Source organism: Erigeron canadensis, chromosome 9 (assembly GCF_010389155.1).
Source record: "Erigeron canadensis isolate Cc75 chromosome 9, C_canadensis_v1, whole genome shotgun sequence".
NCBI classification, from domain to species: domain Eukaryota; kingdom Viridiplantae; phylum Streptophyta; class Magnoliopsida; order Asterales; family Asteraceae; genus Erigeron; species Erigeron canadensis.
This window is the reverse complement of record NC_057769.1, coordinates 27899722-27924634: the sequence shown is the minus strand read 5'-3', so window position 1 is coordinate 27924634 and position 24913 is coordinate 27899722. Positions and strand designations below refer to the sequence as shown.

The 24913-nt window shown below is 34.1% G+C and overlaps 1 protein-coding gene and 2 long non-coding RNA genes across 3 annotated transcripts; all 3 read right to left on the bottom strand.

Moving 5' to 3' along the window:
• Window positions 1–1046: 1046 nt before the first annotated feature.
• LOC122582149 (sec1 family domain-containing protein MIP3) lies at window positions 1047–10621 on the bottom strand. The gene is made up of 8 exons (XM_043754505.1): window positions 10519–10621; window positions 9605–9701; window positions 9324–9467; window positions 9016–9165; window positions 3252–3746; window positions 1655–3160; window positions 1506–1574; window positions 1047–1302 (listed from the first exon to the last, which is right to left on the bottom strand). The coding sequence occupies exons 2-8, from the start codon at window positions 9650–9652 to the stop codon at window positions 1174–1176; spliced, it is 2541 nt and encodes an 846-aa protein (XP_043610440.1). The 5' UTR covers window positions 9653–9701; window positions 10519–10621; the 3' UTR covers window positions 1047–1173.
• Window positions 10622–16389: 5768 nt separating this feature from the next.
• Window positions 16390–17217, bottom strand: LOC122584018. The gene is made up of 2 exons (XR_006321388.1): window positions 16731–17217; window positions 16390–16657 (listed from the first exon to the last, which is right to left on the bottom strand). It is a non-coding gene; the product is annotated as an uncharacterized LOC122584018 (long non-coding RNA).
• A 1515-nt stretch (window positions 17218–18732) lies between these two features.
• LOC122582147 lies at window positions 18733–22292 on the bottom strand. Its single transcript, XR_006321121.1, has 3 exons — window positions 22044–22292; window positions 20855–20953; window positions 18733–19065 (listed from the first exon to the last, which is right to left on the bottom strand). It is a non-coding gene; the product is annotated as an uncharacterized LOC122582147 (long non-coding RNA).
• Between the last annotated feature and the right edge of the window lie 2621 nt (window positions 22293–24913).

The window sequence follows — 24913 nt, the reverse complement described above, 5'->3', positions numbered from 1 at the left end:
ATTATGATTTTGTAATATTTAATATTGTTATGTATGTCACAGTAAACAACTTTGATGAGCATAATTTAAACAATATTTCACTATAAAACTCAAAGTTTTATAATATAAATCAACTTTTTATTACTAAAAGTTATAAACAAATTTTTAAATCATAATAAATTAAGGTCTAATATTGATCAAATTGTAAGCCCGTGTAATTGACACGAGCCTAAAATCTAGTATCTTATTAAAGTAAACCTTTTTATCTATGACTTCGTATATTATCTGTTGATCAACGAATTTTTGGCTTCAATTATTAATATCTACCAATAAACTAAAACAGGATTGACATATTTTTAAAATGACACGTGGCGTAATTTTTGATTGACACGTGTCCTTTTATTTCATGGTCATCAAACTGCCTATCTATATTGCTGGGAGAAAAAGGCGGGAGTGGGAATAGGGGAACGAGAAGTATAATAGATTTATCGTTGTTGTCTGTAGCTGTAATGTGATTAGGGATTAGTAGAAAAGGGTATAATAGTAAATTGAAAATATTGTTTATAATTTTAATAGATTATAATAATATATTTAAGAATTTAGGTATTTTTGATATATATTGTTTATAATTTTAATAGATTATAATATTAAATTTAAGAATTTAGGTATTTTTGATATATACTGTTTATAATTTTAATAGATTATAATATTAAATTTAAGAATTTAGGTATTTTTGATATATATTATTTATAATTTTAATAGATTATAATACTAAATTTAAGAATTTAGGTATTTTTGATATTTTTTTATCTTTAATAATAGTATTTTTGATATTATGAAATTTAATTGGACAAATATGATATTTGTATACTCTTCAATGCCACATTTGATCTTTTCCCTTATAGCATTATGGATGTTCTAAGTTCTAAGCGAGATGACATAAAGCTTTGGAGGTAGAGTTGACAATCAACTTTGGCATCCCAACAGGTTTGGTACTTTGGTTAGTGTTGGGCAAAAGATATTATATTTCAAATCTAAGCTGAGAAAACAATTGTATATCATATCGGTACTTTATAAAATGGAACTATTATATCATGAAACTGGGAAACTACAATCGGAGGTACCGCTGTTTTAGTTTTACAGTGACACTAATGAAAAAAACAAGTAAAAGTGTAAGATATATACATATATCTATCAAACATAACTAGAGTCACCTAAAAGTAAATCAAGCATGTCAGCAGGAGTTAGAAAAGTTGTTCCCCCGAGAACTACTTCTATATCCGGTCTGCCACTTTCAGATAATGCCTCCTGAACTTCGACTACCTTTATTAACACAAAATATAGTTCCAAGATTAGATACATGAAAAAAATCAACAAGAGGCTTTTTACCTTTTAGTCTAACACTTCAACATCAATATTGGAAAGAACTATGTTAACTTTGCAGGAAAGGTTGGTTCAAATTTTTTTGGAATAAAATGAGAGAAAAGTAAGTTAAAACATAAACAAATGAGTGGTTGAATAATAACCTCAATGGCATTCATGCCTCCAACGACAAAAACCAGTATCACATTTTGATCAGCAAGACTTGGTTTTGCCTGCAAAAATTTAGATGCACAATTCAATATTTATGAGCATGAAGAACGTGAAGTAAAATTTTTGAACACATTGCACATACCTGCCCCAGGCCAAATCTTCCAAACCCACTTTTAAAAAGCCGCCCAACAGTAGATGAATGATATTCCAAACCAGGAACTTCGTACTTGTTCAATATCCTGGTTAACAGTTTATACAATAGCCCCTTTTTCGAATAGGGATCATCACCAATGCTATTTTCCCAGTTCAAGGTTGCTTCTCTTATCCCCTTGTTGCCCTTTAGATTGGCTAGTTTGTGAAGAAATTTAAAAAGGTTATCGACTCTATCTCGTAACTCTAATTTCAATTGCATGTCACTATAAACATGATCATTACTTTTATTCGCGTCTGCATCTTCTTCGCCCCAATTATCCCACTGATCATCATCAAAATCATCAGCTTCTAAGGCCTTCGACGGCTCTTCTTTAGTCCCCCCATCTCTTTTCTTTTTCAAGTTCGCTTCAAGATCGTCATATAGGCCATGGAGAAACTTCAGTTTTGCTAGTTCTGGGTTTTCCAGAATTGCATCAACGATAGCTTCTTTCAGAAAATGTTCCTCTTGCCAAGAAAAGGGACCAGTTGACCCTGAAGTAGGGAAATTTTCACCAGCCAATATATATCCTATTACCGTTAACAACAAAGCATCTTCAATTGTAAAAAGCCCCTGTGATGATTCGGTTTTTACAAAAGAACTTTTGTTGATAATATCACACATTTGCGAAGAAAGGCTTTGACTTGTGTCTCCAGCACTTATACTAAGTATTTTCTCAGCACTTATGAAAGAATCCCATTTGGTACGATATCTTTCACTCATAGCATAGGACGTGGCTGCTGCCAGCTGTATAATTCCTTTGTTTTGCATAAAAGACATTTGATTTCTAGCAAGAGCACTAATCATATGCTGTAATTCTAATCTAGGTTGTGTTTTGGAATTCACAGAGATCTTTTCTTTACGCAGTGTTTCTTTAAGCCACTTCTTAATCAATAAATTACCATCTTTTGTTCTCCTATCTAAAATAGACTCCAGTAACAGTGCTCCATTAAAGCTTTCCGTAGAAATCAACGACCCACTAAGCAGCTCGCTCTCTGAAAGGATTCTATTTTCACCATCCTGTTTATTACCAAGACTAACCAACGTATCTATTTGTGTAGCTGAATCATTAGAATTCCACCCATCTAAAAAGGCTTCAATTGTTTCTTGGAGATGAACATTTGTCATTTGGACTTCTCTAAGAACATCAGCTAGTGGAATCTGAACATCAAGAGGAGCATGCAGTATGTTAGCAGGGCTATTTCCTCGATGGGTCTGTAAACCCTTGGCTGAACCAGAGGATGAGCGGGTTCTACGAGGAACGGATGAAATGATCCGATCAACAAGAGAATCTCCATGACAACACGGCGTAAGCAGGTCAGCTGTGCGGTCAATGAGCAATAGCCCTGCAGATCGTTTATGGCGCCCAACATCATAAAGACTAGACATATCTGTAATTAGCTTCCCGACAGTTCTTGATAGATCACCAAGCGAAAATATTTCAAGTTTCAGGTCCATCTACAAGTTTTATAGATACAGCTTAAAATGCCAAAGGCAATGTACATCGTTACAAATCTTACCATATCTAAAAATTTGCAGAAAGCATTACCTTTGAGGTCAGATGATAAAGAAATTGTGCTGTAAGAGCAACCCCGGCAGGCACATCCTCGCCATCATGAGATGTCCCGGTACTTAATGGAGGTAACCCAGAGCTAATGGAACTTTCTTGCTCTGGTGATAAATATGCCTCAGCGATTGATCCTTCTGATGGTAACACAAAGAACTTTGGTGAGAATGGGCATACTATCAAAGGGAAGTGATGCACATTAGCAATCATTTTTTTCCCTACATCTTCTGTTTGGCCTGTTCCATCAACGTCATACATATCTTTAGTACTGGTAAAAGCTGGGGACATGCGGATACTCTCTTCATGTGAGGTGAGTTTCAACAACCCCTCATCTTCAGGGATGAGATTCTTCTTAACTTTATTGATATTTGAATTATTTGTCTTCATGAACTCCTCATAATCTTGGACAAGTAAAGATTGATATTCATGATAAGCATCTGGTCCCAAAGGTGAATCAGGATACGCTGAATGACCTATCTGCAATAGCAAGATGGTTGATATTAAAAATTGAAAGGAATTCTGAAAGAATAAAGTCCAATCACTTTCACACTAGCCACAAATATGTAATAAACTCACTGAACACTATGAAATAACTTAAACTTGAATTCAGTCAGGAAAGAAAATATAGGGAGCTTACTAATCAGGAAGTTAAGGACCGAAAATTAATTATTATAAAAAAGACAGACGCATAAAAACACTACACTCTAAAAAGTGTAAGATCTTCAATGGCAATCATTAATGCTCGATGAATTTGAAAAAACTTCATAATTGTGTGCTATTTACAATCTTCAGCCAGAACCTGTGTTGGAACCACTTTCCAGTAAACGTTCTAACCACCTGAACTGAAGCAGTCAAAACCAGCCAACTATGGTCAAACCCAGATTAAAACGGAACCAGCTTCTGGTATTCAGGGCAGATCTTGTGCAAGTCTATATGGGACACCTCCTCCTTTTTGCAACACACACACACACACACAAAAAGGAAAAAACGGTTTCTTTAAAAATTATTTTTGGTGACAAGATTTACCATTCACTTCACGATTTATCAACTTTGTCTCTTTGCACAATTGAATGAGTTAACATATGAAAAAAAATGTAAGGGGAAAAAACATACTATGACTTTTGTTTCATGTCACAATGTACATTATTGTAATATATAAACTTGGATGCAACATCCTCTGGCCTCTAAATGATATCTTCATTTCTTTGTTTGAGCCCTCTGTAACTATGTAATGATTTACCATACACAAGTATTTTTTGGGATTTAAGGCACTTAGTAAAGGAGGACAACAGGGGACCCTCAATGTCATCAGAAGTATTTATTGTATCAAGAAGTATCCTGTTGGCTTGTTACCAAATAGTATTGCCAGTGTGTCACACAACTGGAAAAGGTCGCAGATAATCTGGGAAAAGAGAAAGCACTTGTTGGGAGAACTACAAAGTAAAATCGCACACTATTCACAACATGTAGCCAGTCAGCTTATGTTCATTCCAACAACTAAAAATCAGGAGGCAACTTTTTATATGTTGAGCGGTTGAGGTATCTCATGGTGATTTAGGAATGGGAATTTATTTTAAAATGGCAAACTATCTTACTTCTACTCCTAAACTGCACGAATGCCTAGGATGCAACCCAGAACTTCCGAATTTAAATATGTGGCCACACAGGGCTTCTCCTATGCAGAATCTCAATTAACCGGAAAACTAAGATAACTTAGGTGAAACATGGCCATCAAAGGAAAGGGAATGAATATGGTTACAGTAATATCAAGGTATAACAGAGATTTAATGTACATTAACATTGATAAAAATTTTGTGAATTGGAGTTCGGTTCACCTAGAGTGACTATTGGATTTACACAGGACGAGCAAACCCTAACAAGTGCATATGCACTTATAAAATCTCTGTCATCTGAGTATCTGACACATAACTGTTCATGAATAAGCTAATAAAGTATATGAAGAAGGCTTCAATAACAATTACACAATACGTCCTCACGAACTGTTCATAAAGAACTCTTACATTGTGTGTCAACCACTCAACCTCCACCATAGTAGTGCAGGCATCTATATTTTTCCGACCCTATATTTATGTTAGCTTTGCCATTTGGTCCCTTTCTTTCGTCTAGATACTACTCTTTTTAATCTCCCATCTTAACCCTTTAACTTATTTAAACCTTCACTTTGAATTCCCTTGAGTCAATGATATTGTTTGTTTTGTAAGCAAATAATAGTCCGAGTTAATCTAATATTGATAACAAAATCCAGAATTCAATATCTTCATCTCTGATTTCACCATCTCCAAGTTCATCATCATCTTGTACATATCCATTTCGAATGTATAGGTTGACGGTGAGGGGTGGCGAAGAAGAGAAAGTCGCCATGAAGGAGGACGGCGGAGAAGATGTGGTAGCTGTTGAACAAGACAACAGAGGTGGGAGAGGGGTTAATTATTTTAGATGTAGGGTTTTTTTCCGTTTGTCTTCAAAGATGTGCAAATACCATCCCATGTCTTCTTCTTCAGACATACATGAGATCTTTTTAGATCTGATGTCGTCTCTCAAACAAAACATCTTAATAGCAAATGTTCACCCGCCAGAAGACATAAGACGTATTCCCAAAAAATATCTTATTGTAAAAAACAAATGCCATCTAAGCTATTCCAAATATTTATGGTTACGTCTTAATATGGGAGTGTATTCTGAGTGTTCATCGAAGATACAAGCATTCAACCAAGTCATAGTGGAGGTAGTATAGAGAGTACGGTTAAGTTAATGCAAGTCAGCAGTCATATCATTAGCTTAAAAAATACTTAAGCATTTTTAAGAATTGATAGATATCTCACAAATGTGGGACAGACAGACAGCTCAAAATTGAACAATACTAACCAGGAATTTTGTATGAAGGATTGTCATTAGACAATTGTTCTCTACAAACGAAAGGTAAACAGTAAGATTGGCATTCTCCATACTGAAAGATATATACAAAAAGAATGAAGCTTGTGACGACGCACAGCATACATATAATACGGGAAGAATATTTGTCATTCAGTAAGCTCCTGATCCAAGAGTACTATCCATTTCATGATGTTAAAAAGTAAATACCAAGAAAAAATATTCGGATAGTAATCACCTCAGTCATTAGGGTGTCGGTGTGGGTGTGTCAGACAAAAGAGACAGACAGACAGAGAGAGAGAGAGAGAGAGAGAGAGAGTAGAAACATAAATATTATCTGTGTTCTATCTCTAGTGTCTGTTCAGTTTCGGGCAGATATCAATCCTTGTACATTTCAGGTTGTTTCAATAAGTGAGTTAATCTTCAAGTTTTATGAAATGTAATTTCTCATTTAACAGTTTGTTAATTCAGTTATTTCTGCAAAGAAACATGTAATACTTTCGATTCAGTCAATAAAGTGTTAACTGTGTGTTATCTGTAGTGTTTCGACTGCAGCTAGAAGTACAGACAAATCCACATATGTTCAAGGTTTCAGTGAGTTGAGCTGCAAGCGAATATACATTTTTTACAATTTAATTTTAAAAAGGAAGTGAAAAAGAGATGTATTTCCAAAGGCATTCACATCTGCCATAAACACTCCCGGGGCCTAAAATGCGCATTGGTAATTTCTCGCAGGCATTTTATTTTTACACGACATCTCTCACCAGCACTTTACAGGAGATCCTCGAGAACAACATCAGTATTATATAAAAGATACATGTTTTACTAGTGGATTCACAGTAGAGAGCTGTGTCATTCACAGTAGAGGGCTCAGTAGACTCAAGGATTTATTATGAACATGATTGGACGCATTGAACAAACTTGTAACAAAAATCACCACTCTTAAAGGACCCAATGATTTTATGATTCTAGATGACAAAACGTGTTTGACTAGTGGATTCACAGTAGAAAGCTGTGTCATTGGAGCTGAAGTAAGCATAATGGCAGCCCGCTTAAGGACTTGGCTGTGGTATATGTTTAGAGCCAAAGCTACAAGTAAATATGACTCAGGAAGAGCTAGCCCACTCATATGATCTACGGAAGTCATATAAGTTCAATATACTGATTACTGAGTGTGCAATCGAGAAAATAAAAGTTTCTGTATATGATTATCATCTAAAATTATATGCCTTTTCCTGAAAATGGAAAGGACTACAATGGCATATATTAACATAATAAGTTTATAACAAATAACTTGGGGACACAATGTTGAACCTACCATAAATTAGCAAAAACCAATTAGACACTACCATTATTTAATAAAAGATACATAAGCAACAATGCACATATTTTATCACAAACATTACTATTTAGTGTCTACACATTCGTTTGTCAGTTTCACATTCCCTACTTTCACAGATGTAACATTCATGTATAATAAAAGGTAATAGGTATGTTCTTAGCCTAGTTTTTCAATATTTGCTTAAGCTTCTTTAACAAAAGCAACTTATTTCTTATGTTACATAAGCTTATAGATTATTTTTGTGTGTTTCAATTGGCTTATGTTGATTATAGAGCTTTTAAAGGAAATCTCTTCAATGTTACAATAGAAGCTCTAGCTTTTAAAAGGAAGTTTTCTAAGATTATCATCTCAAAAGGAGCTTATACAGCTTAAGGACTCACACAAACACTTAAACTAGTTTCTTTGAAACAAGATAAGCCTAAAAACCTTAAAGCAACCCATAAAAAAAAAAAAAAAAAAAAAAAAAACTAAAACAAACAGCCCTAAGATGACACTCATGCATATTTACAATGATCAACACTGTACAAGTGAATGTACTAAGTAAGTAACTAACTAAAAGTCCAATTGTCACGTTTTTTTATACATGACAATGATGAAAGAATGAATGGTATGACTAAAGTAAACAAGAAGAGAACAACGTAAACAGCAATATATAATACTTGTCAATATAATCACGTTGACATGGTATTCGCCCTATCAACTCCGTTCTTAAAGAAAAAATAGACTTAATTAACACAACAACGATTTGGGGAAAACTAAAGAAATTAACAGGAACTAGAGTTTCAAGATAAAGCATAATGGAATGAATATGATAAGTAAGGCATCACATCCAGTGTAGCGTCAAATCACTCGGCCAAAATAAAACTCAACATAGAACATACAAAAACCGACACTAGATTCTCATAATACAAGGAGCATGTTACTTCATACAATAGAACACAGCTCCTATTGCTGCATTTAGGAAGAACCAGAAAAACAAAAAAGATTCACATGTCCTATATAAAAAAAACTATCTATCCCTAAACGAGTTAGACCCTCAACTATCAATCAGTCCTTATACTTATGTCAATTTTACCAAGTTAGAAGTTGTCAGACCTGTAAAAACTTGCAAGATTTTGAAACCAATAAACGTTAATATACTTCTTTGGTGTCCTACTATCATCCGTATCACTTATATTTTCAACCTATATCAGCAACCTACCACATTGGCATATTGCCACCCTAAAGAGATATTCCCGCCTTTGGGGTTTTGCACACCACGTGTATATCCATGTATTACATAAGTTTTGTAGGATTTAAATGGATGGTAACCCTGGGCTGAAAAGGTTAGCAATGTGATATAGTTGTCTTCTTGTCTCAAAAAAGTCAACAATGGTAGGACTCTTTACTAAAGGCGTAGAACTTACATGAGAACAAAAGGACATGATTATGCATTTACCAAACAAAGATACATACTAAAGCAGATACTTTGGAAAGAAGTTAAAACAATTAGATTGACAGGGGGAATGTGACCTCTGAAATAGATGTATATATGGTGCAGTGGGAAACTCGTTCAAGTGAGGTTAGACAGCGTAAAATGTACCGATGTGCGTCACTAAGAAGTCGGCAAGTGAAGAATACAACTTTGATCGGGTCTGCAATCTTCCTATTCCAGTTAATAGCCTAAAAAACAGTAAGCAGAAAAAGTAACAAAATTATTCATCAAGTCGCAAAGTATTAGCATAATGAGGGAGGGCGGGGAAAATAGGGCGTTTGTTAAAAACTAAGTATATGAATGTAAAAAATGAGCAGATGAGAAAGCGAAAGGAGGAGGTACTAACAGTGTGAAGAGAAGACATGTTCTCCAAGCTGCAAACGCCGATAACGCCTAAATCGAGTAAAAGTGGGAAAGCCCCGAGAAACTTGAAACTTTGTGTGGATCCGGCATCCAAATAGATAATGGCACCCTTAAGTTGGTCAGATATCTGAACATTATAAACAAGAAACATGTGGTTTATACAATATAACTGGATTAATGGAAAAGTCAATATTATATATGTTATATGTATATATATGATACTATAAGTATGAAGAAGAAAAAGAAGTGAGGAAAGGTACTTACTTGTGTGATAGAATCAAGACAACAGTTGATCACATTAACGGAACCCATGATCGATATCAAGCTTCCCTTTTCGTCTCTCTCTTCTCTTAGGGCATGTCTGGTAGAAAGAAATTTTAGTAAAATGAAATACACAGGTAAAAGAAAATAAAGAAAAATAAAATTGGCCGAGAAACTCAGTGAATTCCTTTGTTTGGTAATGTCAAAGAAATCAGGGGCGGAGCCAGTAGGGGGACTGGCGGATGCTTAGCCCCCGCCAACCGTCCATGCTTTCCATTGCAAGGCTAGGTCATACCGATTAGTATAAAGGTCTTTTCGAACCGAGCCACCCCCAACCTATAAATACTTAATTTCTAGCTATGACATTGCAAGTAAAACCTTTACATTTGGTCCATAAAAGTAAACCATCATCATAAAATTCTATTTAACTAACATTTTATTAAATGGTTATGTCTTTTACATTATACTATATACAATGATCGGGGAAAAAAATACAGTTAAGCCCCCCTCAACGTGGAATCCTGGTTCGCATCGGAAAGAAATAGACCTAGAAAATGAGCAGGAAATCAACTCTTTTGTTAGGCAGTAAAATCAGAGAATTTAAATAAATAAATAAGAACTAAAGTATATCTCAATTTACATATAAAAAAAAAAAATCATAATATCCCTACAATCTAACTAAATCACCAAAATAAAAAAAATAACAAAACAAAGCACAGTAGCAAATAAGTTATTAATAGAGATCACATGAGTTGCCATGAGAGACAACGGATTAATCAAGTAAATTAACTGCGGTAAATAATTCATTTATAAATTGATGAAATTTATGTTTTGTTTCTTTGTCAGAATATGGATCCACCATTGTAAAAAAAAAATAAGAGAGAAAAGGGAAGAAATAAAAAGAAGAAGAAAGATACCAGTTCAAGTAAAGGGGATGATCAGCGAAGAGGCTGGCCGGAGAAGATGGATGGGAAGGAGCTGATGGATGTGATTGTCTAAACAAAGAAGCGGTTTTATTCTGGTGCGGTTTTATTTACAGGGGGTGTTTGTTTATTGTTTTAAAAAAGAAAAAAAATTATTACTTCAAAAATATTTAATCCATTTACTTAATAGAAAAAAAAGTTTAAAAGGGTCACTCAAAATTCATGGAAAGAGCAACTTTGTAACTCTATTTTGTTTAAGGGTAAATTTGCCACTCAAAATACATATAAATTTACCACTTATTTTATTATAAAAGTTTATTCCCCACTAAAATAGATACTTAGGTGCAATTTTGTTCTAAAATAATATTTGTATTTGTTAAATTTTGTTTCATAATTTTTGGGCTTTTGGTCGAACACAACCCATGTATATTATTTTATTTAATAGTATCACTATTTCCCATAGATATTAGAAAGGTATGAAACTTTAATTGGGCTCAACTAACACCTGATATGTTGTCATTCTTAATAATATGTCACGTCGGATCCTAACTTCTTGGCCAACAACACAATCATCAACTTGATATAAAAAAAAATTCAAAATTGCACCTTAGAATCAATTTAAGTGGCAAATTTGCCCTTTATTATAAATTTTTTTAAAAAATTAATAAGCTCGGTCCGGTTCGATCATTTGGACCGTGGACAACCCACATAATTGGTTGAAGACCCAGTCGGCCAGTCCTGCTATGAAAACATTAGTTTGTACCTTGTAGTATGACCATCCAAACGATAGAAGCCCAATAACTAGGCAGATAAAAACAAAAGTCTAATTGGAGACGACATTAGTAATAGCAACAATGTTTGTCTTTGAAATGTAAATCAGCAGAAACAAAATTATTAAGTAAGTAAGTAAATAACTCTCAATGTCCTTTTTCATGAGTTTTAGGTCTCATTACCGTCTTCGATGGTGTATGGGGGGGGGGGGGGGGTTTGAGATGTAGACAGTCTTACCCCTATCAAAGATAAAGAGACGTCTCCAGAGGCAACGACTTCGACCACTGATCCAACCCAGCTGGTTTATAAACAAAATTATTATACCATGAATTTAGAATAGATACAAGAGAAATTTTCAATTCGTACTAATTTATATTGGTACTACCTTAAATGTCATGTTTCAATTTCATAAGTTTTTCTCTTTGAACTTTAGTCTTAAATATTTTTATTTATGTTGTATAACATTTGATGTAATAAAAAAAAAGTTATTTTTTATATAACTTTTATCAAATATTATATATCATAAACACATGAGTAAACGACATAAATCGTCCCTGTGGTTTAGCGAAATAGTCACGTTTCATTCATGTGGTTCAATAACCTCATGGATCATCCTTTATTCGAAAAAGACTATTTGACCGGCAGCCCACCTCCGATTAATCCCCACGTGAGTCACACGTGAGGGGCAGTCTTGTCTTTTTCGCATTACCCTGCACCTTTTTCAGTAAATATTAATTATTTTTTTTTATTTTTCTTATATATATAAACCTCAACCCTATTTTACGATCAATTAAAAAAACCCCCAAATGATAAATCAATCCAAAAACACCTTCCATCTCCAATGATTTGAAATCGATCAAAAAACCCTAAATACAATGACTTGTCCATTATATACTATTCGTGCTAAAGGTGAAGACCACTTATGGAATCTGGATCAGATTTATCGTGAGTATTTTTTTAAGGGTTTCAGTTATATTAAGTTTTTTTCTATTTTTTTGTTTTTTATTTCATTAAGTTCAAAGTACTAATTTTGTGGCTTGTATTTGCAATGTAGATTCTTATGCTGGTTTGTTCTCGATGAAGATTCACCATGGAGGATTTTTCACATAATGGCTAGAGATGACATATGAAAAGGGTAAGATCAACTATACTGACTGTATTAATATTGATCAGTTTTCAGTGCATGAGTTGAATGACATCATGGAGGATTTAGGTTACACTGGTGGTCAATTGATGTATTATCACTTTCTAAAACCAGGGTTTTCATTAGATGATGGTCTGCAACCCCTAGTTAGTGATCAAGATGTTAACAACTTAGGTAATTATGTAGAAAATGCCAACCTAATATCTATTTATGTAGAACATGGCATGTCAAATTTAAGTGATTACTGTTTGCCAAGAAAATCAAAACTTGTTATTGAAGAGATAGTTGATAATGACACTATCACTTCAAAAAAGCCTAGACCAAGACCAAAGAAAAACACTGGTATTTATAAAAGGTTATTGCTTGATTGGAATGAGGAACCTCAGTTAACACCTAGTAGTCAAGAGAACTTAGGAAATCAAAATGTTAGTTTAGGTGAGGCTGCAAATGTCAATGCAAAGGGTAACGCAACAGCAAAGCAAAATGTAGAAGTCAATTCAAAGGGTAAGACACATTTGCAGCAAAATGTAGAAGTCAATTCAAAGGGTAAGGCACATTTGCAGCAAAATGAAGAAGTACAAGATGATTCTGAAAGTGATAGTCAAGATTCTAATGATAGTGAGGATGAGGATAGTGATTACATTGTAGATGAGGAAAATGAAATAGAGGAGGTGGAGGTGGACATGAGAGAATTTCATTTGCATGTAGATGCAGATGTAGAGTTCTTGGGTGGTAATGCAAAGGTACATGCATATGTAGAAGGTGGTAAAGATGAAGAGGTAGAAGTTCTACATAATGACCAATTTGAGAATGGTTCAGATCCTGAAGAAGATGTTAACAAGGTAAGGAACAGGCTGTTGAAGATAATGGGAAACAAAAAGGCAACTAGTGAGCCTACAATTTATAAACTGGATTTTATTTGACACAAAGTTTTGGTAATAAGCATGAATTTATGAAATTGGTTAGGGCCCATGCAATAGAAACTAAGAGGGAGTTGAAGTTTGTGAAAAATGATAATATAAGGGTAAGGGTAGAATGTGTTGGAAAATATCCTGTTTTTGATCCGAGTGATGATGTTGGGCCTAGTGTTGATGTTGGGCCAATTGAGAAAGATGTTGGAAGCAGACCACTTAATAGTGAGTCTATTGGGCTGAAAGGTGGGCCTAAAAAGAAAGTCCAAAAAGATGTAGGGCCCAGTAAAGCAACAAGGTCCAAAAAGAAAGTCAGTCGGACAAAAAAGGACACATTTTTGGAAAAAGAAACATTGAATACTGATGGGGTGGCAAGTGGCAAAGTTGTTGAAGATTCTCAACCATTGAATAAAGGTGGAAGGGGACACAAATCAAAAATGAAACAAAGAACATGTCCCTGGACACTACATGTGTCCAAGATTTATGGTCAAGAGACATGGATGGTCAAAACATGTATTGAAGAACACAAATGTCTGCAATCAAGGACAAATAAACACTTCACCTCAAAGTTCATTGGTAAAAGTATACTTCAGCAGATTGAAGGTAAATATTATAGTACCTTAAACTGTTTCCATTTACTTAAACTGTTTCTATCTGCTTAAAATGTTTTAATTGAGTATTATACTAACTTAAACTGTTTTAATTGACTACCAATTGTCTAGGAAATCCTGATATACCTTCTGCAGCTTTACAAGGGGAGTTACAAAGGAGGTTTGAGTTAGGATTGTCTCAGCAAAGAGCTAAGAGAGCTGCAAAGGGTGAACTCAGAGGAGATTATACAAAGCAGTATAACATGTTAAGAGACTATGTACAAGAGTTGCAGAATTCAAACCCTGGTATGAATCCTGATGACAAGTTCAGAGTTTTTAGGAGGATTTATGTATGCTTAGGGCCATTGAAAAGGGGTTTCAAAAGTGCCGGAAGAGAGTTATTAGGTCTTGATGGTGCTTTCATGTTTGGTCCTTTCCCTGACCAAGTGTTAACTGCTGTGACCATTGACTCAAACAATGGTATCTACCCTGTAGCCTATGCAATAGTTGAATCAGAAACCACCCACTCCTGGACATGGTTTTTAGAGTGCTTAGGTGATGATTTAGACCTTGACAGCAGGTCTAATTACACTTTTATAAGTGACAGGCAAAAGGTATTGATCTTGTTAGTTTAATTTTATTTAATATTCTCATGTTTTACACTAACTCTAATTGATTGGTACATACAGGGCATTATTCCAGCCATAGCAAAGGTTTTTCCTTCTGCTGAACATAGATTTTGCCTTAAGCATATTCATGAGAATATGAAACTTAAATGGAAAGGGACAACCTTCAATAATCATCTTTGGTATTGTGCAGCAGCAACCACAGTTCAAGAATTCAACAAGTATATGCTGGAATTCAAAAAGTACAGTGAATCTGCTTACAATTGGTTGATGAAAATCCCACCTCAACATTGGACAAGATCACATTTCACAGGTATCAATTAACCCTGATTATAACTTATTTATATAAACATGCACTTAAGTGGTCAATTAAACAGGTAGTCTGATATATAAACAGCTCAATTAAGTTATTAATTTTGTATTTTAACAGGCAGGGCAAAGTCTGATGTTTTACTAAACAACATGTGTGAGGTTTTGAATGGCAAAATAGTTAAGGGAAGGGCTATGCCTTTTATACATTGTTTAGAATTCATTAGGGAATATCTGATGATAAGAGTTGGGAATGTGGGAAAGGTGATAGCAAAGAGTAAAGGGCCATTGACACCCACTGCCACTAGGATGCTAGAATTGGTCAAAATAGATGTTGGTTCATACAAGGCCATATTCAATGGTATTGACAAGTATCAAGTTAGTGGTCCTTGGGGAGACCAATGTGTGGTCAATATTGTGGAAAATACATGCACATGTAGGAAGTGGGAGATTACTGGAATTCCATGCAAACATGCAGTAGCTGTTAATTGGGATATGGTGAATCACAGTATACCAGTTGGTGCTGTTGAAACATGGGTTGATCCTATCTATAGGCTAGAAACTTGGAAAATGATGTATCAGTTTAGCATTACCCCAACCAATGGTATGAACATGTGGGCTCCAGTTCCAGAATCATGGACAGTCATCATCCCTCCTAAATATCACACTCCAATTGGGAGGCCTAGAAAGAAGAGAAGGAAAAATGCAGAAGAGATTCAAATGTCCAAGAATGGTAAGTTGTCTAGGAAGCTAAGGTCTGTGGTATGTAAGCAGTGTGGCACAATGGGTCACAATAAGAGGTCCTGCAAACAAGCTACTGCCAGTCAAGGAGGAGGTGTTCCAACTCAGTCAAGCCAATTCAACCCAACTTCAAGTCAACCTGCAAGTGGTCAAAATGTTGGTGCTGGAGGTCCAAGTCAAGCTGTAGAGGCTCCATCTCAAGCTGCAAGGGATCCCAATCAAGCTTCAAGGGGTAAAAGTCAAGCTTCAAGGGTTCAAAGTATTGCCGCAGGAGGTTCTAGTCAAGTTGCAATGGCTGCAAGTCAGTCTAGTGTAATTGTGGGAGGTCCAGCTCAACAATGTGTTAGTATAAGAGCAAGTACCAACAACATTGTGGGCAGTCCAGGGGGGAAAAGGTGTAGGCTCAAAAGGAAACCATAATGTTGTTAACTTCTGGTCATGTACTACTACTTATGTCTGTTCTTTTGCTACTCATTTGGTTGGTGTCATGCTAATTATCTATGATGTCTTTTGTGTTTTTATGTATGGTAAGACTTATGTAATGGTTGTGTTTTTAAGACTTATGTATGGTTTGTTTAGACTTATGTATGGTTTCTTTTGCTACATTCTGCAGTGTTTTTAATCTATATGAAGATTTGTTAATTATGTACATTCTGCAGTCTTTTAAAGTATAAAAATTCATAGCATAATTCAACTTACAATATACAACTGACAAATGCATTTCATTTTCTTCAATCTAGTAACAAAGATACTAAAATTCATTTCATTCCAAATACTAAAATTCATTTCATTCCAAATACTAAAAATTACAAACAAATACAAAATACTACATACGTTTTCTTCGAACTAGTAACAAAGATACAAGAAGCACGATTACAATTGTAGCAACAACCAACAACATCTTCAATTTCTTCAATTGATCATCTTTTTCTTTAATTTGTGCTTCCAATTTATTCTTTGATTTCAACAACCCTGGTATGATCTCAGTCGCACATTGACACATTGCTGGATCAAACCATCCTATGAATTTGCACTTGAACCCTTTTTCAAAAAAAGCCCCAATTCAATTCAAGTCTCAAATATAAACCTTAATTAAAAATAATAGAAATGTTACCTGATTAGGACAAGCATAGAATCTTCTTCCTGGGTTTTTGGGGGTCCATGATGTTATGATTATTGCTTGCTTACCACACCCACAAAACACCATTCTTGATTGTTTGCGTTTTTAATTTTGTATGGAAAAGGAGGAGGAAGAAATAAATTAGTTTATTGGATTTGATATAGATGTATGTGTATATATATGGGGAAATAATAAAGAAAAGGAGGAAAGAGAGTGCAGGGCAATGCGAAAAGACAAGACTGTCCCTCACGTGGAGATTAATCGGAGGTGGGCTGCCGGTCAAATAGTCAAAGGACTATTTGTGATGCTTTTTTTCGTATAAAGAATGATCCATGAGGTTATTGAACCACAAGGATAAAACGTGACTATTTCGCTAAACCACAGGGACGATTTATGTTGTTTACTCTAAACACATTTATAAAGTCAAAGTCAGAAAAAAAAAAAGTCAAATTTTTTTAATGGGAACTCGAACTAACTTGGGAGTAACTAACTTAAAAGTTGAAATTTAAAAATGAGTCAAATTGATCCATCAATATTCATATCCTGCTGTTCCCTTTTACCTATTGTTCATTTCCTTTCATTGCCATCGACATATATATCGTTTTACATTCCAATTACCCAAGCAAACAAACACCCCCAAGGCCCCAATAGGCAACAACATTTTATACCGTTCTATATATAGTGAATTAGTGATTGTGGCTTCTTTGATCTGTAGTTTGTAATAATCATCCATTGGAAAATGATTATAATTTCCATCTACAGTATACCCGTATTCTGAAAACAACACGTACAAATAGTTTGGACATACATGTATATACATCCTTGAAGATCGATTGTTCTTTTTTCTCTTCTATTTAAAGAAAATATGTGTATATTATAGGAATAATATATAAATTGCTAGCAAAATGTTTTAGACACGACGTTGCATTGGTTTTAACATGATAATAGTGACCACTGACCACAGTTGACTCTAAACGAACATACAAGTAACTGCCATTCGTTCTTGAATCTAATAATGTTAAATCCTACTAAATTAAGGTGATCCAACTAATAGTTTTAACTTTTAACACACAATATTATTAAAGGACAATCACTTGCTAGAAAGCATGCCATGGGAAGAAACCGATCATGACACTCATTAATTAGCCATTAACCTACAATGGAATCGGCCTGATTTTAAAACCTTAAGCTGAACATACATTTTTGATCACACAATCTGATAGAGTATGATCACAAATCAACCGGCCTTGATGTCATATACACGTACATTAAAAGGCATTGTATCGTGGTTGTTGTATTCTCGCAATATGCTTATGTTTCAAATGATCGATAAATTAGTTGAACCCCCGTATATAATCGTGCATACGTATAGTAGCAAATTATTCTAGATATGATCATATTGCTAGAATAAGAAAACTATCTATATATAATTCATATCCAACAAAGATTCACACCCAATTATGTCTACCAAAATAAGTGGTATGGCATTTGACAGTTGACACTAAACATGTCACCAAAACAGTGCGAGGAACCAATAGTCCAAAATGTAAGTAGTTTATACCAATGTCTTCTATTAAAAAATAGTAGACAAGATTAGAAACACTTTTTGAGGGTATAAATTGCAAAGATGATCTATTTAGTATTTACCTAATGTGTAGTTTGAAAAGCATACCAAATGTCTAGAGAACAAGTTACACCTGCACTTGCATGTTTACAATGGATGTGCACCTCATGATGATTCTGAGGATGCCCCACACTTACATAGGGCGTGGCTTCGGTAGCAAGGATCGCCCTCATGGAAAAACCAATAGCCGAAATAATAAAACCAGAACACCCTACTTTCAAAACTTATTCTAGTAAGAAAATTACTATGATCAAACAATTTGTTTAGCAAAATTGAAAGCAGATTGTCATAAACAGAAGCACCAATTTTAATTTTATCATCGCTAGTGACTATATATCCAATAATAATTATAAAAGAAGTTTTGGGTAGGCATGTTGAATGTCATAGTGACATATTACCACATTTCAAACATTTCATGTGTTGTCAAAACATTTCCCTTCATAACCTAAAATTCCTGGACTTTCAAAAACAAAACAGGTGTAAAGACACTATGCCAACAACAATTCCTAGTCCATAAAATAGCAGCTAAATCCATAACAAAGCCATCACGTTTCAGAGTTGCTCAAACTGTTGAAAAACCTTAATCAAAGATCACAAGAACGACTTAACTGATCAAACCAAAATTCTCGTGATTATCAAAAAATCTTTTGCACGAAAGCATGGCTTGAGAAAGAAGAGTTCTGTCATGCTCACACATTGCTTCACCTGATTCAATACAACCATAAAGACAAGTGTTAGATATATAAGATTTTTAATGAAGGTTGACAAATGATTGAGCCCGCAGATGACCCAAAACAGAAACAAAAAAATATATTAATGGAGAAATGATCCTATATATTATATTTGGAACATGGGTGGGCCCAGGAATATACGGTGCTGCTGTGTAATCCATATATATAGGAGCAAGGGTGCGCACATTGTTCACCTCATCATATGTATCGTCCAAAATGTTATATATTGTAAATACATGGTGAGGGGGAAAGAAGCTTGGATACTGACTGTTGATAGTGTATAAGAGCAACTTGTTATTCGAGAACGCCATAGTACGAAATCCATCTAGAAATCATTGATGCAGTGATTGTCTTAAAATTTCAGTCCATTGATCATCTCCATGCAGGATTCTAAAGGAATGGGACCGGTCAGGAAGCTGCACTAATAAGACAATGCTGTCATAGAAGTTGCCCAATGTGTATGTTACGGGTACACCCTCTCCAAGGTCAATTTGAATTTCAGAGAATTCCAAGTTCACAAGATCCAATCTAACTATCGTATCACTACTTGTACTACCTATTTCCCTTCCCAACCAATAAACTGACTTGTTCATCTCTAAAAACAACCCCACGTCACTCTGGATGTCTATTTTCTTCGACATTAATGGGTTTAACCGAAGCCATCTACTATCAATAACATTAAAAACATCACAGATCAGACCATTCGCTTGCACCATGTGAGATTTCAGAATACAAATAACTTTGAGATCTTGGTTGGTGGCGCCACACCCAAAGGCAAACGAAAAAAAAGATACAGTACTATTACACAGGCCCAAACCCTGTATAGCAGGGTTATCATGGACTCGAACCACCTCACCAAGAAAAGGGTTCACAAGATAGTAGTCACGACTAATGAGAAGACCATGGCTTACTATAAAAACTATATCTTTCACTGATCCAACAACCATTGTTTCTTGATAACCTTCAATAGCTGAGGAGCCGGTGAATGACATGGTGTGAGGAGCCGTTTCATTCACTTCAATAGAATGAAACGGTGTACCTGACGGTAAAAGAAACCTAATATCTTTTATCTTTGACTCCAACATAGGTTTTATCATTTTTTTCCCAACGTTTAGATACAGAATAATATCGGAACAATCGGATTGTTGGTGAACGAGCTAGTATAAGATCCACGATGTCATTGACAAGATCAACATTAGCAGCACTAGTGGATGGTTCCTCTTAGTTAATAACAAGCCATATCACAGATCAAGCTCACAATACAAAAAAAATAAATAAATCCAAAGAAATGAAATCTAGCAGAGTTTGCAGGGATCAACCAAAGAAATGAATACTAGCCATAAATTTGAAAGATAATAAGAGACAGAATTCCAGGACCTTCTACCTACAAGTGACATTCAACATTTCACAGAAAACCAAACAAAGGTTCTTAGGCTTACAATCAATAAATTACGTACACCTCTCAATGTATACCACAGTATTCATCAATGAAAGGTCACAGCCACTGTTTCTTCTATTTTGAACAATCTGATTTTGAGATTTTTTTGCTGTCAATTTATGAACAATTTGTTTTCAAGCTTTTGGTTGCATGGAATATTGGTTTTTGAATGGTAAAGTTAAATTTGGATGGCATTTGCATTTCTTTTAATTAAGTGTGCTTCTTTCCCAGTCCTGTGCTTTTTCAATGTGCCTTTACGCATTGAGTGCGTCTAGCGCCCGTCACAACTAATGAATCATACAGAGATAAAAAGAAATATACACACCTTTTCTGCCTCTGGTTGAGGATCTTGCTCCTCAGGTTGATCTTCGTGAATTTTTAGGCTTCTCATTCGTTCCATCAAAACCCGCTCATTTTTGCAAATCTGTGTCAACATATATCACAGAAAATTATATCCTTGATAAGAAATGACGTAATTGAAACAAAAAAAAATACATATCCGAAACACGTTTCCATGTAAAAAACAAATATGCTAGCTAGACATAAAGTTGAAAGATAAAATAAACAGAAAACAAACATGATAAAAAACAAGAGCACCATACAGCTTGAAGCAAATGACTATTATTTTCACAATTAAGCGACACTTTAAGATAAAAATTAGATTCATAGGTTTTCGGTCATTGACTGATATCCAGTTCAAATTTTCTCCGAGATTTTCAGTGATATTTCGGTCCAAATTCAGAAATTTCGCTGACTGGGGTCCAAAACTTCAGTGGGATTTAGGGTTTCACGGGATTTTGTACACAGCATAAAAAAAACTAACTTTAACAAGTATTATCACTTATCTATTAGTTATCGACACTTATATGCTTGAGTTTTTAAGAAATTGCTAAATATTAATTTACCGAAATCCCACCGAGAAACCAATATTTCATATCCCTGTTCCTTGAATGAAACCCTTATATTCGCTCCTCAACAACATATGGTCCTTAATTAATAGTGCATAAGGAATTGACTAAATATAAACATACACACATCACATAAGGGCCTACCCATATCATTATTAGCTTAATATTATTATTATAAGTCCCATCAACTATAGTTTCAAAAAACCATGACTTATTAAATAAAAATCACATTTATAATGTTGGCATGTTTTGTTGTCAACCATAGTCCATGGTGAGACGTTAGTCAAATTGATCCACATCAGCTGTCACGCAGTCCTTGAGCTCTCATAATAGACAATGATATTTAATTTTTATATTTACAATATACACACCTTTTAAAAGTAATATAAAATCCGTTTTTTTCCTAAATGTAATGATAAAGCCATAGACATAGTCTAAGATGTGAACATTTGGCTAATATATCTCACACAAATAAAATAATTAGGGTCTTCAGATATTTTACATTTATAATTAGCAATCTTAATTTACAATATCTAAATAACTATAAATAATGGAAACCAGATCCAGAGTTTACTACAATGAGTTTTTTTAAAAATTATAAGTTACCTTATAGAGAAACTGTATTGATATATTTATGAAAATAGTCTATCCCACATTGATTGAAGTATACAAGAATCCAATTCCGGGAGAGAAAAAAGCCATAATGATAACTCAACAACCTAACCACAAAAGAACCGTTGTCGGATAAGTTTATGCCTGAGATCCGTGGTTTGTTTATTTGTGTGTGTTACTAATGGAGTTTGTTTTTTTTTTTTTTTTTTTTGTGTGTGTGTGTGACTCTGTTACGTGTGTGTGTTTTTCTTTGTTCAGATTGTGTGGTATTTCTAACCCTGTTAGGGTGCTATGACTTATAGCCATAGGTTTTTCTTTTTGAATTTTAGTTATGACTATTTAGCCCAATAAATGTTTAGAAGCCCATTTATAAAATTATAAAGTATAAACATCATATGAACTATTGTTACAATAATTAAACGAGCTTGAATTAGTGATGTAAGAATTTAAAAACACCTATACCAAAGTAACTCAATAAGATCAAATTCGAAGAGTTTTTTTCTAAATTGGTGTAATGGAAAAACTTATTTACCAAACTAGTATGGTTTTAAAAATATTTATCATTTTAGTATAAAACTCAATTAATCATCATATTTAATTATCTATTATATATAAAAACAACCAAAACAAAAAATTGCTAACTGCTAGTCCAATCGTTATTAATTGTAATACAAAAAACAAACTACTAAAAAAGAGTACAAGACAAACCTAGAAAGACATAGTATGGATCTGCACTAGAAACCATATATGAGTCTGCAGAACATGATTTAAGCAAAAACAAACCTTGATATGGGTTTGCAGAAAATATACATACCACATTAGAAAAACAAAAAGCAATGGTCCCCTCATGTACTTGTAACTAAGTTATGACCATATCATCACCAAAACATCTTCACAAAATGTAGAATACATACCTGTGCATTAAATTACAAGAACTGCAACACAAATTTTCCACACTAACAATATTAACACATTAGACTCTAGTACTCCACCAAACAAAAACTACTACTAAAACATAATATTGCAGCAGTAGCAGAATACGATCTTGTATAAAAGTGACCATAGCCAATGACCATAACATTGATCTTGCAAAAATAGCAAAATATGCTAACCACGAATCCAACAGGAGTACATTAAAAACACTAAAACAAAATGCAAAAAATATCAATGACAAATAAACATCAAATATATTGTCAAAACACCTCAACCCACTCAAAACATGAGAACACGGATACTTCTATATATATATATATCTCATTTGCCACATGTACAGCTTCGTAATTCTAGATTAACTTTACTAGTTTCATTTGACTACAACTTGGTTTGTACGGCCACCAATTTTACGAAGTTTGGAAAATATTCGCAAAGTTTAATAGTTAGTTCAAGATCTAGGAACTTTTATGTACATGTGTACTTTTCGAAGATTAAAATCTACGAATTTACATGAAGAAGAAGAAGAAGTCGACGAGATTTGAGTTTACATGTCATGGAAAAGTCGGTTTTTACAAAACGAATTCAACAAGCGGGTTAAATCTAACTTTGACTTGAGCATTAATTGATGAGAATTTCGTACGGCTATTTTGAATGGGATACGGGTTTTGAAGTTTTGCAAGGTTTGATTGAGATTTACAGGAGCTTTGAAAATTAATGGGAGGTGTGAATTTCGAAATTTGTATTTCAAAATTTACGAGTTTCATTCATGTGTTTTACGAAGATTGCTTCTGAATTTACGGCTAGGTACAAGACTCATGAGACATCTAATTATGAACTAGATTATTTATTCATTTGGTGCTTGCAACTAAATTCTACTTGTTCGCGCATAACGACGTAACCATAATTCCTACTTTTACAGTTTTACCCATGTTCTTAACTCAGGAGTTTGAGATGTTTGATCGACGACTGTTATAATTCTGGTGAATTCTTAAAATCCGTCGAGATAAACATAGCCGGTCCTGCTACTGGGCTAGATTGGGCGCAAGCCCATAGCATCAAATGGATGTGGGCAGCAGAGTTTTAGTTTATATTAATATATAAGCCCACAAACTAAGGTTTACGCATAAGATAATTAGCCCGTAAGATTTTGATACCCAAATAGATCCACTTTTTCAATAAATTATACTGCCCATTAGATAGCGTCACTACCCACTACCGTGACAACTAGAACAATACCCGTGCATAGCTCGGGTTAAACATAATAGATGTCTTTTATAAATTACAATTAAATTAAACATAGCTAAATAGCAACTCAAATAGAATCTAATATCCACATGTTATCTTGTACTCCATTTATGTTTAATATATCAACTTTATTACTCTTAATTATAAGGAATACAAATTAATACCGAAAAATACTCATACCGCTTGTGTCAAAGTCAATCTTATAATCTTAAGACAATATAGGTTAGGTCCGTTTATGCTTGATCTAATTATCAGTCATGGATGTTTCTTTTTTTGTAAAATAGTTAAATGTTCAAAAAAACTTTAGTCTACCTTTTGAAATATTTAGAATTTTCATAACTTGCATGTATTAACCAATATACCAAATTGAAGTAGAAAGAAAAGACCATACAAGTGGACAATAGTTCATCCCACCTAATAATCTATCTATACTTCTTAATAAAACAAACAAAACTTTTCTTCTTTAAACTTTTTAAGCTTTAAAAAACCCATAGTTAAATAATTAATCTATATACCTAATTAAACTTCTTTAAACTTTTTTAAACTCTTCTTTAAACTTTTTTAAACTTTTCTTCTTTAAACTTCTTTAAACTTTTTAAGCTTTATTTTATAATTAATCTATATACCTAATTAAAATACCCTTAATTAAATAATTTTTCACATCAATTCTTCATCTATTGAAACCG

Bases quoted from the DNA above. Each gene is read 5' to 3' on its own strand.
- LOC122582149 (XM_043754505.1), bottom strand. From the start codon at position 9,652: ATGGGTTCCGTTAATGTGATCAACTGTTGTCTTGATTCTATCACACAA. The intron at 9,166-9,323 runs GTTAGTACCTCC...ACTGTTTTTTAG, and splicing joins ACATGTCTTCTCTTCACACT to GCTATTAACTGGAATAGGAA. The intron at 3,747-9,015 runs GTCACATTCCCC...TTGCTATTGCAG, and splicing joins TATATACATCTATTTCAGAG to ATAGGTCATTCAGCGTATCC.